The 15,437-nt window shown below is 49.9% G+C and overlaps 1 protein-coding gene across 7 annotated transcripts in view; it reads left to right on the top strand.

The window, feature by feature from the left end:
• Positions 1–13,504, top strand: part of NEO1 (neogenin 1) — a 153,930-nt gene extending 140,426 nt beyond the window's left edge. For all 7 annotated transcript variants that reach the window (XM_079318359.1, XM_079318356.1, XM_079318361.1 and 4 more), the window contains 8 exons: positions 1,295–1,363; positions 1,989–2,136; positions 3,583–3,821; positions 4,271–4,363; positions 6,162–6,320; positions 7,549–7,770; positions 8,533–8,669; positions 10,940–13,504. In XM_079318359.1, the coding sequence (XP_079174485.1) occupies positions 1,295–1,363; positions 1,989–2,136; positions 3,583–3,821; positions 4,271–4,363; positions 6,162–6,320; positions 7,549–7,770; positions 8,533–8,669; positions 10,940–11,023 (1,151 nt within the window). In that variant the 3' untranslated portion in view covers positions 11,024–13,504. The remainder of the gene's footprint in view (positions 1–1,294; positions 1,364–1,988; positions 2,137–3,582; positions 3,822–4,270; positions 4,364–6,161; positions 6,321–7,548; positions 7,771–8,532; positions 8,670–10,939) is intronic.
• Positions 13,505–15,437: the final 1,933 nt, after the last annotated feature.

Raw genomic sequence — 15,437 nt, 5'->3', positions numbered from 1 at the left:
TTTCATTATTCAGGACACTGAGCTGCACTTGGCCAACTACAGACCCTTGCAGAACTCACTGGAAGCATTCCTCATGAATAATTGTCATTCTTATCAGTTAATTTGTTGTTAATCTTGTTAATAGGCTCCACATGTTCTTTTTATGGTGCTATTTTAACAGCACTCTTTCAGATATTTCCTGGAAGCACAAATGCAGTATATTTTATATATCTCTCATTATATATCTGCATAGTTACTGTTACCAGCCACATTTATGGGCTGACATCCAGCTTTTTGAAGATACCTGTTTTCCATAAACCAGAAAGATGGATGTAAAGTGTGTGCCATCTCCTCTCCCCCCCCCTCTTCCATCATCTCACCTGTGTTAGGGCTCCAGCTGCTACACTGGAAATGCTCAGGGTGTCTGATTGCCCTCCCAAAATATTGCTGGTTCTTCATCTTCCCCCTCTCCCACAGCTCCTCTCCTCAGCATCAGGCTCAGGGATTCTGAGAGTCCATCTGGGGGGGTCCCACCTTCTCCTGACTGTGAAACTGCCATCCTGCCTGACTTTTTGGAGAGGTTTTGGTTTTATTTGTAGAACAATATGAAAATGTGTAAAATATTCTGGATTCCTGTAACCAGAGGAATATTGTTCTTGGCACCATTGCTGAATGTTTCCCCCACTCCAGTGTTTTTGTCATTAATTTTGCATTAATGCATTTGAATGGAAACACAGAGTGGAAGGACCACATTTGGATGTAACTAATTGATTGTTTCCTCAGGTTTCATCAAAACCATTTTTGTGGTGCTTTGTTGTCACCTATGGTGCACAGGAGAGAACAGAGAGGAGCTGAAAGCAAGTTTTTATGGATAGGCAGGGCCTTAATATTACATTTACTGTGCTTGGGATCCTCCAGCCGTTTCCAGTCTCCCTCAGCTGCTGGAGTTGGGTGTTAGGAAAAGACACCTGGATAATTCCTGTTTCAGGGTGATGAACTCTCAGTACAAGTGTGGCAAAACCATTTGCCTCAACATGTACCTGTGCCTTCTGCAAATGGGCTTTATTATGATTTTTAAAGTGAAATTAAGAGAGGCTTCTGAGCTTAATTAGGAAGATAACTGGGAACTATTAAAGCTGCTTTGGAGAAGTGGCTCTTTCCTTGGAGAAGCAGATGCTCTGGCAAAACTGAATTGTGTTGTAGGGGCAGAAAAAGGGGAAAAGCTGCTCCTGGGGGCTCAGGGAGGTTCTAGAGAAGGGCTCAGAGATGCTGAATTTGTCTGTGTGTGTAAAATTGCACTGTCCAACCTTTCCAGCCTCGGGATCTGCTGGGAAGGGGAGTCGCCCCATGGACTTGGGCCCGGACTACAAACCCCCTCTGGGAGGTGAGTGTGGGGCAGAGCTTCTCATGGCCACACTTGGCTTCCAGGCTGGGGCCACCCAGGGAACACTCCAGCAGCAGTTCCAAGGTGTGCCTGCTGCCTCTGAGCTCCCATGGCATTTCCATAACCAGAGCTGCTCCCATTGTGGTGTGAAACGGCTGCCAGAGGGAAAAATAGTTCTGTAGGTACAGATGAGGAAGGAAAACCCTCCTCTGCTCCTTCTCCTGGTCAGTACTGTGTGTTGGGATTTTCTGTCCTGCTAAAGGAGGTTTCCTTTGGAGCCAAATGACTCTGGAGGATCCTGATCCAATTCCAGTGCTTGGTGACTCCAAGGGGAGCCTGTGGTGCTGCAGGTTCAGCAAGATCCCAGACTGACTCTGCTTAGAGTGTTGAGGTTTTTGTGATAATTGAGCAGGCTGAACTTAAATTTTGATGGAGATGGGTCTGTAAATCAACTTCCAGATGAACAATTATACAGAAACAGTTTGGCAAATGCGAAAGAAACAAACATTTCTCATGAGGTCCAATCCCTCCTGCTGCTCTGCAGGATTCCAGGTATCTCTGGTGGGCACTGCTTGCTTTTCCTGTGTAATAAATGAGCCTTTTCTCCTCTCCCCAACCCTCCCAGGCAGTAACAGTCCCCATGGCAGCCCCACATCCCCCCTGGACAGCAACATGCTGCTGGTGATCATCGTGTCCGTGGGTGTCATCACCATCGTCATCGTCGTCATCGTCGCCGTCTTCTGCACCCGCCGCACCACGTCCCACCAGAAAAAGTAATGGGGCTGGGGGGCCTGGGCCCTGCCTGCCTCAGTCCTGTTATTTACTTCTTCACATGCTTTAGAGTTTATTGTAGGTGCTGCTGCTACTCTGGTTTTTCTGTCAGTGTCCCAAAGTCCCCAACCATCAGTTCGCACACAAATCCGGGCAGTGCTTCCAGGTGTGCCTGCACCTGTCCCCTCCCGAGGAGAAATTGTCATTTACAAGTTTCCAAATTGGAACCAATGCACGTGTTGGGAGCTGGGAGAGCTCAAGAGTTCAGGCAGCTGCTCACGCTTGCACGGGTGGTCTCAGTGCATGGGCTGTGCTTGACATTATCCAGTTTTCAGTAGGATCACTGGAGTGGAATCTGAGTGCAGTGCTGGATTCCTTAGAAAAGTGCTCCAAAATCCCAATGTTTGTATCTGAGTTCTTCCCTCAGAGCATCTGCATTGATGCTGCAGCACTGATGCTCCTAGTTATGGGCTCCTGCAGGGTCTCACTGTATTCTTTGAAAAACCAGAGCTGTATTTGAAGTTTGAAAAGATGCTGCTATGCAAAACAGATTTTAAGGAAGTGATGAAAAGCCAGGCTTGGATAGTCTGCAGTTACTCTGCTGCAGCAGAACTGCCAGAGAGGGAGCAGGGCTGGAGGAGGTGGCCCTGGCACACCTGACAGCTGGGACTGTGCCAGTGCCAGCAGATTTTTATTTTCAGGGCAGAAATAACCCTGTGAAATCTCAATTTCTGAGTGCCCCCAGCCCAGGGAATAACCTGATCCCTGTCACTCACCAGCTCCAGTGGGAGCAGGATTTGGGAGTCACCCCTGCCAGAGGCTGTGTTGGTGACACCAATGTTTGAGCCATTCTCAGGAACTCTGCTCCCAAAGGGACCCCTCCTCCAGCTTTGGCATAGCCCAAAGTAGGGAGTCAGTGTGGAGAGAGTGCTGAAACCTACATTTTGCTTTCCCAAAATTCTGCCATCCCAAATCTCTGCTTCACCATGGTTTGCTGCTGCTCAGCACAATGGGAACCTCTCTAGTGGGCTGTGTCCAGCCTGTGGAGGGCTGGAAGGAACATTCCTGTCATTAACCCTCTGTTCCCATCCTCTTGGGATAGCTGCTGCCTGCACCTCCTCCTCCAGCTGCTGGAGCTTGGTGAACCCAGGATATGGACACAGCATTGGAATAGTCTCTCAATAACCAGAATTTCTGCAAACTTAATTCTTGTTAAGTAAGGCTGGGCTGCAGAGCCAGGGCTGCACATGAGGTACCATTGGAGAGAAATTCCATGGCACCAGTATTCAGGATGTGCTTTGAGGTGTCAGTGGGGTTTGTGTGTGCAAAATTCAAAGCTCCCTGCCTAGTAGGATTGTGCCCAGCTGGATGCAAGGCCTGAGGGAAATCCCAGGGAGAAGTTGCCTTTTCCATCAAGTGAAGAAGATCTCCTTTGCTTTCCTTCCCAGGAAACGAGCCGCCTGCAAATCCGTCAACGGCTCCCACAAGTACAAGGGCAACTCCAAAGATGTCAAACCTCCAGACCTTTGGATCCACCACGAGAGGCTGGAGCTCAAACCCATTGATAAATCCCCAGATCCCAATCCCATCATGACAGACACCCCCATCCCCCGAAACTCCCAGGACATCACCCCAGTGGACAATTCCATGGATAGCAACATCCATCAGAGGCGGAATTCCTACAGAGGTGAGAGCCCATGAGCAGTGAATACATTGTGTTGTGGTGGTGAAATTACTGTATTGAGAGATGATTCAGTTAGACTTTTCTGTTCTTATTTTCCAAGTAGTCTCTGAAAAAGGTGGATCACGTGTTTTAGTGAGGAAATGGAGTGTCCAAGAGTTATGACTTTCTCTTGGTAAATACTGATCAGTAATGAGAAGATCATCTCACTTCATGTTAAACAATTGAAGTTTATTTTGTCCTTTCAGCCAGAAGTTTGCACTGGGGCCTGGAGAGGTTCTCCAGCTCCCAAAAATCCTCATCTCACTGTCTTCTTCCCACCTTCAGAAAGGGCTTTTTTTATCATTGGTGACTCCAAGACCTGCTGGGAGCAGGAGTAAAGGGAGGAGTGTTGGAATGCTGCCATGGTTCCACGAGCCTGGCTGCAGAGGAATAACATCACTGTCTCCCCCCAGGACACGAGTCAGAGGACAGCATGTCCACCCTGGCAGGAAGGAGGGGCATGAGGCCCAAGATGATGATGCCCTTTGATTCCCAGCCACCTCAGCGTAAGTGAACACCCCCATTCCTGCTGGAGCCACTCCCTGCTCCCAGGAAATCCTGTCCTGGGCAGCAGGAGCAGCTCAGGGGAGGCTCCTGAGCCCCTCCTGGTGTGGGCAGAGTGGGGCTTTGTTAGAAGGGACTGGGAGTGGCTGTTCTGGGCTGAGGGCAGGAGCATGTCCAGATGTGTCTGTCCCAGTCTGGGGCTCTCCAGGTCTGTGGGCCTGGCTGCTTCTTGTAATCATTCCCTTGGAATTGTGCCAATGTCCAGCTGTCCCATAGGAGTTGGAGAGAGCTGGAATCTCTGGAATCAGGCTCCCCACTGTTGGTTTTCCCAGCCCAGCCCACGCAGTCACCATCCCCTTTGTCTCTGCAGTTGCTGCTCTCAGAGCCTTCTCTGACTTTACTCTGAGCTCCTTTGAGACCTCTTTGCCCTGAGATCCTTCTCTGATACCAAAATTACCATTATTACGAAATATTTCAGGAATTAAACAATATACCTAGAGTTTTCTAAGATAGAAAGGGACTTGGCTAAACCTCTGCACAGCCAGACTGAAACCCTGTGTGAGGACACCAGTGGGAAGCTCAGGAGTTACTGTGCAGAGGTAGAACTGGGAGGGAAAATCACACCAAGCTCACCCAGGCTGAGCTTTAGAGTTCCCTGAGCTCTGTGATCATGTTCCACCTGTAGCCAGCTGACTGCTGCCACAACCCCTCTGTTTTATGGAATTACTTCAGACTAGTCCATTACAGTTCCACTTTCTTTTTGCTTTAATTAAAAATTGAACTGAGGACATGGTGTTCTTGATCTCTACTCACTTTTTCCAATGTCCTGATGACCTGATTGCTCAGTTTATGAATTTTCTTGTTCTACCACCTTTTTCCAAGAGTAGCATCTGGTTTTATGGTTCTACCATGAACAAGGTTTCTCCTTGTTGTCTCCCAGCTCTCCATGTGTGAGGAGGGAGCAGAGGATGCAGTTTTACACTAAATTCCTTAGGCTCTGGACAAGCCTGGCTGCTTCCCCCTGTCTGTCAGCTCCTGCCTTGCTTGGGAGGCACAGACCAGACCCAGGCCCTGCTGGTGGCTCAGGCTGGAGCTTGGCTTTCAGACTTGGGCTCTCCCTCCTCTTTGTGAAGGCTCTGAGGGCTCCAGCTGCAGGCTCTGCTTTATGGGATGTGGGTCTGCAGCTCCTTCTGGGCAGGATCTTCATGGGGAGCTCATCTGGCATGTGAGGCCCTTTCTCAGGTCCCACCAGGACCATTCCATGTGTCCAGTCTGGGCCTGCACAACCTTCCATGGCTTTCTTCACCCACTGGAGCATTCAGATGGTTTATTAATTATATCCTAACTACTGAATTATGCTAATTCACTGTACCATTTTAGTCCAATTTGCAGTAATGGTGTGTGCTTAGTGACTTCCTTTTTTGCCTCCTGGAATACAGAAATTCTGGAAGGGTATTAGGAAGCAAAGGGCTGTTTATTACTTAACACACCTCATTTCCTCTTTATTGCTGTACTGCATATGGGTAACAAATCTATATTCTCTTTATTCTTCTTCTGAACTTTTCCTTGAATTCAAGCAGTGCATTAAGAGCTGGTGGCACAGTTTTTGGAGCTGTAATTGGGTGATTTATTTTGTCCTGAGCATCTTTGAGGTGTGATAACACAGGGGTTTAAGCTGGGTTGTAAATCAGCAGAGGGTCTGGCTCCCTGCTGGAGAAGGGAGCAGGGAGGAGAGTCCCCAGCCTGTCCTCTGTGTGTGTGTGTGTGTTAAGTGTTTCTCTGTCTTGTGTTCATCCACAGCTGTGATTAGTGCTCATCCCATCCATTCCCTCGACCCCCCTCACCACCATTTCCACTCCGGCAGCCTCGCCTCTCCAACCCGCAGCTTCCTGCACCACCAGCTCAGCCCGTGGCCCCTGGGCTCTGCCATGTCCCATTCGGACAGGGCCGACTCCACAGGTGAGAGACAACCCTAGGCAGGTGAGGGAAGCACCTGGAATCTGAGCCTCAGCCTCCTCTTTGGGGTTCCATTAACTACAGACACGATCCTGGACGGGCTGGGTTTTTCTGGGTAGGTGGAATATTGATCCTTGATATCCGTGGTGGTGTCCTTGGAAAAGGGGGTTTCATGTTTTATGCACAGCTCCAAACAGAGATTCCCCCTGCTAAAGCTTCCAGCCTAGAGTCTGTAACATCAGATTAACTCTGAGCTTCTTCATGCAATAACTTTTCCCCTAATTAATACAATTTTAAACCAACAGGGAAGGCAAGTCTAGGCTTGGTTACCAAGAATGGGGGCATACAAAACAATGTGGGTGATTTCCATGCAGCACTTTCAGGCTTGATCAGAATCATTTGCAGCAATTTAGTTCTAGAGAGCACTAAAGTCTCCAGTGCTCTGAAAAATTCCAGAGCAGTGGTATTGCTAAATGTGCACATGGGTAGTATAATGGGATGAAGCAAGCTCTGAGCTCCTCTACTTTAAGGTCAACATTTGAAGGTGTCACAGCCAAAAGTGTTGTTTCCTTATGAAAACAGTTCCTGAGGCTGCAATGTCCATTCCAGCTGAAACCATCCCATGAGTCTCAGTGCATGGATTTCAAATGTGACCTCCCAGTGACCACCAGTGACTCCTCTGTGACCACCCCAGTGCTGTGTGCTTGAAGAGTTCTAGTTAAAAGTGCCAGTACATTGGCATTGTGGGGTAAAAGGATTGCAGATTGGTGTTCTGTGCTGTTTGTCTGATGGTTGGATCGTGGAGCTGTTCCAGTGCCCGAGTGTTGATGGTCGGGGGTCACTCCCTGCACACACGGTGCCCTGGGAGTGTTACTGTGTAAGGGTTCCTGAGCAGTGAAAGGACACAGCAACATGGCACTCCTTTGCATGGTGTAACAAAGAGCAATTTATTGAAGGAAGCCAAGACACTTCGTGAAAAACAAAATGCAGACAGATCATTGGTCAGAGAAGGAGACACCTCCTGTCCCAGGCTTCTCACGGATCCGACAGGTGTTTATCTGTGTTGTGATTCTTCCTCTCGTGTTTACAGTAGAGAAAGAGGCTCTAGCTTGGGGAAAGGCAGACTGGAAACACCCTGTACGGTCCCTCCCGGGGCTGTGGTGGCCGCAGGGAGGAGCTGCAGTGCCGCTGTGTCCCGTGGCAGTGGGGATGACCCGTGTGTGTGTTGCAGAGTCGGTGCGGAACACGCCCAGCACGGACACCATGCCCGCGGCCGCGCCCGAGCTGCCCGAGCCCGAGGGGCCCTTCCTGCCCGCCGAGGAGGAGCCCCCCGGGCCCCCCACCGCCCATGTCCGCCCCTCCCACCCCCTCAAGAGCTTCGCCGTGCCCGCCGTGCCCGCCGGGGGCCCCTTCGACCCCGCCCTGCCCAGCACCCCCCTGCTGGCACAGCAAGGTGAGGGAGAGCAGCCGGAGAGCGCACGGGGAGCGCAGGGCTGGGCTGAGTGAAGGGAGTGTGGCAGAGACTGGCTGGGGTTTGTTGGTGTCTGTGGATGATACAGCTGTCACTGGGACCTTATCCCCTGAGAGATGAGAGATGCCCCCTCCCTGCCAAAACCCGTTGTCATTTAGGATTTCTATTGTACTTTAACTTCACTAGATGATTGGTCTTTTCTCACCTAGAATCTTAAAGTAATTGGATAGTTCTCAACTTATAATTTAACTTGTTAGAATTTCAATCCCCCTAAAATCTATAAAAATCCCTTGCTATGCTATGTATTTGTATTTTGCTGGTAGAACCCTTTGAAGAAACAAAGCTGCTTTCAAAACCTCTACAGCAATTCCCAAAGTCTTGTTCCTGGCTAGCTGAGAAGCTGAATTCTGCCTCGGGGGCCCCTGAAGCCAGAACCACCCCAGCCCAGGCAGTTAGAGGTGTCATCTTCTGTACATAGATCAGCCAGTTCAAATCCAACACTTTGTAACTGAAGTGTTCCTTTTCTCCTGATAGAATCCTTTTCCTTCATGGAATCATCCCAGACTGGTTTGGGTCAGAAGGGAGTTTTAAAGCCCACTCAGACAGGGCACCTTCCACTATCCCAGGCTGCTCCAAGCTCTGTCCAGCCTGGGCTGGGACACTGCCAGGGATGCAGGGGCAGCCTCAGGGGCACCCTTGCAGAGCAGGCAGCAGCCGCAGTGACGTGTGCCCATGTGTTTGCAGGTGGCAGCCACCCGCTGCAGGCGGTGAAGACGGCGTCCATCGGCACCCTGGGCCGGAGCCGGCCGCCCATGCCCGTGGTGGTGCCCAGCGCCCCCGAGCCGCAGGAGAGCACGCGCATGCTGGAGGACTCGGAGAGCGTGGGTACCTGCCAGGCACCGGCCACAGCCCTGGCACAGCCCCGGCACAGCCCCGGCACAGCCCCGGCACAGCCCCGGCACAGCCCCTGGCACAGCCCCGGCACAGCCCCTGGCACAGCCCCGGCACAGCCCCTGGCACAGCCCTGGCACAGCCCCCGGCACAGCCCCTGGCACAGCCCTGGCACAGCCCCTGGCACAGCCCCTGTTACAGCCCCTGGCACAGCCCCTGCCCTGCAGCCTGCCTGGCAAACGGGGGAGCACCTCTGCAGGGAGAGGCTGCTGCAGCCTGCAGCTGCAGTGTCCCTGCCTGCATAGAGCATTCCCAGTGCATTGCTGAGCTGCATAGAGCATCCCCAGTGCCATTCCTGAGCTGCTGCACAGCATTCCCAGTGCCATTCCTGAGCTGCATAGAGCATTCCCAGTGCATTGCTGAGCTGCATAGAGCATTCCCAGTGCATTCCTGAGCTGCATAGAGCATCCCCAGTGCCATTCCTGAGCTGCTGCACAGCATTCCCAGTGCCATTCCTGAGCTGCATAGAGCATTCCCAGTGCATTCCTGAGCTGCATAGAGCATCCCCAGTGCCATTCCTGAGCTGCTGCACAGCATTCCCAGTGCCATTCCTGAGCTGCATAGAGCATTCCCAGTGCATTCCTGAGCTGCATAGAGCATCCCCAGTGCATTGCTGAGCTGCATAGAGCATCCCCAGTGCATTGCTGAGCTGCATAGAGCATTCCCAGTGCATTGCTGAGCTGCATAGAGCATCCCCAGTGCATTGCTGAGCTGCATAGAGCATTCCCAGTCCCATTCCTGAGCTGCATAGAGCATTCCCAGTGCCATTCCTGAGCTGCATAGAGCATCCCCAGTGCATTGCTGAGCTGCATAGAGCATCCCCAGTGCATTGCTGAGCTGCATAGAGCCTTCCCAGTGCATTGCTGAGCTGCATAGAACATTCCCAGTGCATTCCTGAGCTGCTGCACAGCATTCCCAGTGCCATTCCTGAGCTGCATAGAGCATCCCCAGTGCCATTCCTGAGCTGAATACAGCATCCCCACTGTCACTGCACACTTTAATGTCAGTGTGTTCCAAGCCATCATCCCAAATATGTTTGTAAATTCTCACAGGAAAGTTTCCTGACTTTTGGGAAGGGTGCAGCTAACTGTTGGGCTGCTTTGGAAGCAGCTTTTAAGGAATGTTTTGGGTATGAAGCACTCTGTTTTCCTTTCAAACTACAAGCCCAGGAGTTGCTCCTGTGGCCTTTTTGTCACCTTTTAATATACAAATATTCCCTGTGCATCCTGCTACAGGAAATGCTCATTTGGAATTTATTTTTCTTTTTTTCCTCATTGTCCTTTTGTCACATATTTTTTACTCTCCTGATTTTATTTCTACATGTGCTGGTCTGGAAACTTTATCTTGGTGCCCTTTTATGCTTCTGTCCCTCCTGTTTTATTAATTTTGTTTGGTCAGTACCAAATGCATACTCCTCAACTAATTTGTAATATTTAAATAGAGCCATTAATACTTTCTTCATTAATTTATTAGTGCAAGAGTAGAGTCAGCACAAAAGACCAAGTTAAATTAAATTACGGGTTCAGCTGTGCATCTTAAAATGTAAATTACAAGTTGAAATATAGGGTTCAGTGATTTGAATTAATTCTGGGTTTTTAGGAGAACCTGTAGGAGGGAGTTTAAGGAATCTTTACTTCCAGCTGCTGCTCTTTATCCCAGTCAGGAGTTGGCAGATGATGTGTTGGGCACAGGACAGGGATGACTTTGCTGTACAGTGCAGAGGTTTGGTAAACTGTAAATTCTTTGCTGTTGAAATGAAGGAGGAGGTTTGTGTGTGAAAGCTGCTCAGGACTGGGAAGGAATTGCTCAGGAAGGGTTTGGAGGTGGGTCAGAGACAGCTGAGCCTAAAAATGAATGGGTTTAGCAACTATCCTGATCCCAAAACAGCTTTGTTGAAGTGATTCCTTTGACCTGTTTTCCTGCTAAGCTGGGAAGATCCTTCTCAGCATCCTGCTTTGGTTCAAAGGCAGGGATTGAGACAGAACAGGGCTTGATCAGTGCAGCTCTGAGCCACAAGTGGACCTGGAAAAGAGGGATCTTACAGCTATTAATGGTGTAATGGTCAATAAATCCACCTGTGCTCATTCCTGGGTCGGGGTCAGGACCTGCAGCAGGGAGTGGGGTTCCTGCTGTGTCCCTGGGGTTCCTGCTGTGTCCCTGGGTGCCCCAGCTGTGAGAGTGACCCTGTCTCTGTTTGCAGAGCTACGAGCCAGACGAGCTGACCAAAGAAATGGCCCATCTGGAAGGACTGATGAAGGACCTCAACGCCATCACCACGGCGTGACCGCCCCACCGAGCGCCGCCAGCCTCGGATCAGCCTTGGAACACAAGGAATTGTACAGAGGAAAAAAAACAGACAGAGGGAAAAAACATAAGCAAACAAGCCAGAAAGAGGGACAGCACATGACAGCAATGGAGGGAGGAGGAGAGGAAGCAGCTGGAGGTGACCCGAGTGCCAGCCCTTGTCCTGCAGCAGGATTCCAGGATGGGCCAGGCCATCCAGGCTGGCATCCAGCAGGACAAAAGCAAAGCAAAGTGGACTCGCCATTAGTTCTTTTCTGGTCAGGTTTTGTCTCAGTGGTGTGATTGCCCTGCCTTTTCAGTGTTGGACATTGGCATTTTATGTACAATTTTATTTGTGTTTTTATTTTATCTTTTTTTATAAAAAGGAAAAAAAAAATATTGTAATAAAAAAAAAAACAAAGGGAGAAACTGTTGTTTTCCACAGCCTAGGCTGAGGTTTGACTGCTTGTTCTATTGTGTATGAAAATTCATTGCCAGTGTGGGTTGTTCTGTTTTGGTTTTTATCCTGAGTATAATTACGTCCCCTTCTGGCAGTTAATCCATGGCCTTTTGGGATGCTGCACTGCTCTTTGTAAGCTTTTTTTTATTATTTTTATATTATAATTATTAAAAGCCTGACTTTCTCCTCTCATCACTGTGAGATTCCCAGTCTGTTTGAATTGAGGTGTAATTGGAGAGCCTTGTTTGTCGCTTTTTGTGCAGTTTCAATATTTTGAGTGGGGGCAGAAGTAGCTGGGGAAGGGGAGGGGATACTGGGGAGGGTTCATTCCTGTTGTTTTCCTGTCTTTTTCCAGTGACTGGGAATACTGAAGAACAAGGAAACATCTTCAGCTGTACTGTGTGTCTGGTCACTGAGTGCAGGGAGAGTCTTCTTTAGGAACATCCAGAGAATTCCTCCTGGGAGTTGGGGCTCTCCTGTCTTGGTGACCCTACAGGAAGCTTGTTTTGGCAGCTGTTTTGTTGTTGTTGGTTTAAAGATGGATCAGTAGCCTTGGAAGTGCAGGGTGAGAGCTCAGCAAGTCTGCAGGGCTGGGGTTGAACCCCAGGATCTTCCCATTCCCAACACAGATCCTGCCTGGAGAGCTCTGAGTGTCCTGCAGCATTGTTCCTGTCCCTGGCCATCCCAACAGGAATCCTGCTCAGAAGGATTCTTCAGACACAAAACAAGGCAAAAATGTATTTTTTTTTACACTTTGGAAACCATGTGAAAACAAACCCAGTGTTGGTGACCCAGGTGCTGCTCACAGACCTGTCTGGAAAGGGAGGAGAGGGAAGAGGGAGCTCCAGGGAAGGGAGGGAAGAGGGATGATCCTTCTCTCTGTGTGCTTGCCTGGCTCTATCCTTCTCTGCATTCAAAAAAAGGGCTGGAGTTCAGTAAAATGAGAGAAGAAAAAAAAAAAAGAAACCCCAACCAGCTGCCAATGAATTCCTGTGCAATTTACTTCTAGGATGAAAGGAATCCCAAACTTGCTGATGGTTTGGGGGCTGGGATTTGAGAAGCTCAGCCCCCTCTGTGCCTCTGCCAGGAGATTTCCACTGAAATGGCAAAAAGAACTTTGCCTGCCATATCCTCTGAACTGAAGCTGAAGCTCCCTGTCCTGTCACTGGGAGAAGGGAGAGCCACAGAATCCCTGAGGAGAGCAGGGATTGGGGGTGGGATCACTTCCTTTCTTTTCCTGGACCCTGTATTGTCATTTCTGGGCCATTTCCTGCATTTATTTATTATTGAGGGAGGGGAGGGAATTAAATAAATTGTAGCACCGTGGGCCACCTGGATAATTAATGTTTGGACTTTTAATCAGTACAATTCAGGGCAAAAAAAGCTACAGAACATGTATTTAAAGAAGAATATCCACCCCCTGGCCTGAAAGGAGGGTGTGGACCTGCTCCTTTACCTATTTTTTACCTATACCCAAAGAAATGCCATCCTACACACACAGTATTCCCAGCTGGGGGCCTTTGTGAATATTCCTTATGTAGAACACCATGAATGTTAATATTGTCATTGAATTTGGGGAGGGGGAATATTTTTAATGATAAAACAACTGTTCAAAGTTGGTTTTTTAAGGTTAAACTGAAAAAAAAAAAGAAAAAAAAAAGAAAAAAAAACTTATTCAATTCAGTGTACAATCTGTATTGCACTTTTTCACATTTTAATGCTACGTTTTCTTACATATCCTGTGATTTTAACTTTGGAACATTGTGTATCCTTGTAGTGTCATAGTCCAGCTGTGCAGTGACAGCTTCCCTCAGACATTTGGGGAAAAGGAACAAACCAAACCTGTACATTGTTTTATGATTCTCATGTAGAAGAATTTCAAGGACTGCTGTAGATGTCGACCTTTCTGTACAATTTTTTTGCTTTTCTGTAGTATTTGCTGTATCCTCTATGGCTTTTTTTAATAACTTCATGTTTATTATTTTGTATTGGGCATCCAATACACTTTTTTAATCCAATCAACTCCTGGGCTTCTTGGAGAGTTTGTTTAATTATTTGTGGTCGGTGCAGTGACCAGGTTTGGGGTTTTACTTGCCCTTTTTTTCCTTTCTGTGGGTTGTGTTCTCCATAGAAAGAAGAGAACTGTTCTCCCTCCCTCAGGTTTTGTGCAGACACTGAACTTGGAGCATTTTCCTGCCTCCCTATTTCAAAGCTCCACAGTAAAATTAACACCTTTTAATTAGCAAGCAGAGAAGGAAGGGCTTCAAATCAGTGAAAGTACAAATAATAGCCTTAATAAACTGGGAAATAATGGGAAAACAATACCATAACCATGGGATACTGCACTTTCTGTATCTGGATTGTGAAGTGCAGTCATTGATCTCCTTATTGCACCCCTGTGCTGATTTCAGCCCAGGGCCAGCCTGTGCCACTGTTCCCCAGTGTCTGGTCACTGCTTCCCTCCCCCTCTCATCCCAGGGGGAAAGGACCCTGGAATTCCCCCGGAGGGATGCCCTGGAGCAGGGCAGGGGCAGCCCAGCCGTGCCAGAGCTGGTGGGGGCCAGGGAAACATTTCCTATGGAAAACAGGAGAGCAGATAAACCCCAAAACCCTGTCCAGACTCACCGAGCTCCGGCCCGTGGCAGGGGGTGTAGGGTTGGGATGGAGCTGTAGGGTTGGGATGGAGCTGTAGGTTTGGATGGAGCTGTAGGGTTGGGATGATGCTGTAGGTTTGGGATGGAGCTGTAGGTTTAGATGAAGCTGTAGGGTTTGGGATGATGCTGTAGGGTTTGGGATGGAGCTGTAGGGTTGGGATGATGCTGTAGGGTTTGGGATGGAGCTGTAGGGTTTGGGATGGAGCTGTAGGTTTGGGATGAAGCTGTAGGGTTGGGATGATGCTGTAGGTTTGGGATGGAGCTTTTCCAGCCCTGACCAGTCCAGGATTCACACGGAATCACTGGGGTGGGAAAAGAGCTCCCAGACCATCGAGTCACACCTGTGCCCAAACCCCACCTTGTTCCCAGCCCAGGGCACTGAGTGCCACGTTCAGGAATTCCTTAGACACCTCAGGGATGGGGACTCCAACCATCCCTGGGCAGCCCCTTCCAGTGCCTCACCACATTGTCCCAGAAGAAATTCCTCACAATGTCCAATCTGACCCTTCCTGGCACAGCTCTGTTTCCTTGTCCTGTCCCTTGTCCCCTGCAGCAGAGCCCGACTGTCCCCAGCTGTCCCCCCTTCTCGGGGAGTTGTGCAGAGCCGCAAGGTCTCTCCCGAGCCTCCTTTTCCGCCCCCAGGCGCTGCCCCAGGCTCTGCGGCACCCAGAGCGCTCCGGGGGCGGTGGAGCCCCGCGGCCGGGCCGCTGTGCCCGGGCAGTGCCAGGGCCGGGGTGACAGCGCAGCGCGGGGACAGCAGGTGGCAGCGGTGCCGCGCGGCAGCGAGCGGAGCTCATGCAAGGGATCGGGACTCGGCAATGCTGCCAGCCCAGCGAGGAGCTACGCTGGAAATCCCGGTTTTTCCAAGGACCCAGAACCAAGGGTTGCCTCAAACACCTGCAATACATTTGGGCAACCAGCCACCCCCAGCTGAACTGAGACTGGGTTTGATCCAACACTCTCTTCATCTCAGCAGAAGCGTTTCTGCAGCAGCTCAGGGGGATTCACGCCAACAGCTTTCATCACAAACACTGAACCATTGCAGCCCCCCAGAGGATCCCAGAAGGGCTGGGATGGAAGGGACCTTAAACCCATCTCATTCTAGTGCCACCCCCGCCATGGCAGGGACACCTTTCCCTGTCCCAGGCTGCTCCCAGCCCTGTCCAGCCGGCCTGGGGCACTGCCAGGGACACAGGGGCAGCCACAGCTGCTCTGGGCACCCTGTCTGGAACAGCAGCATAAAGGTGGAAGCGTTCTGGTTTATACAAACCCCAAAACTTCTGTGATTAACACGAATCTTT

The sequence above is a fragment of the Erithacus rubecula genome (assembly GCF_903797595.1).
Source record: "Erithacus rubecula genome assembly, chromosome: 14".
Classification (NCBI taxonomy): domain Eukaryota; kingdom Metazoa; phylum Chordata; class Aves; order Passeriformes; family Muscicapidae; genus Erithacus; species Erithacus rubecula.
The sequence above is the reverse complement of the archived record's forward strand: the minus strand, read 5'-3'. Positions and strand labels throughout refer to the sequence as shown.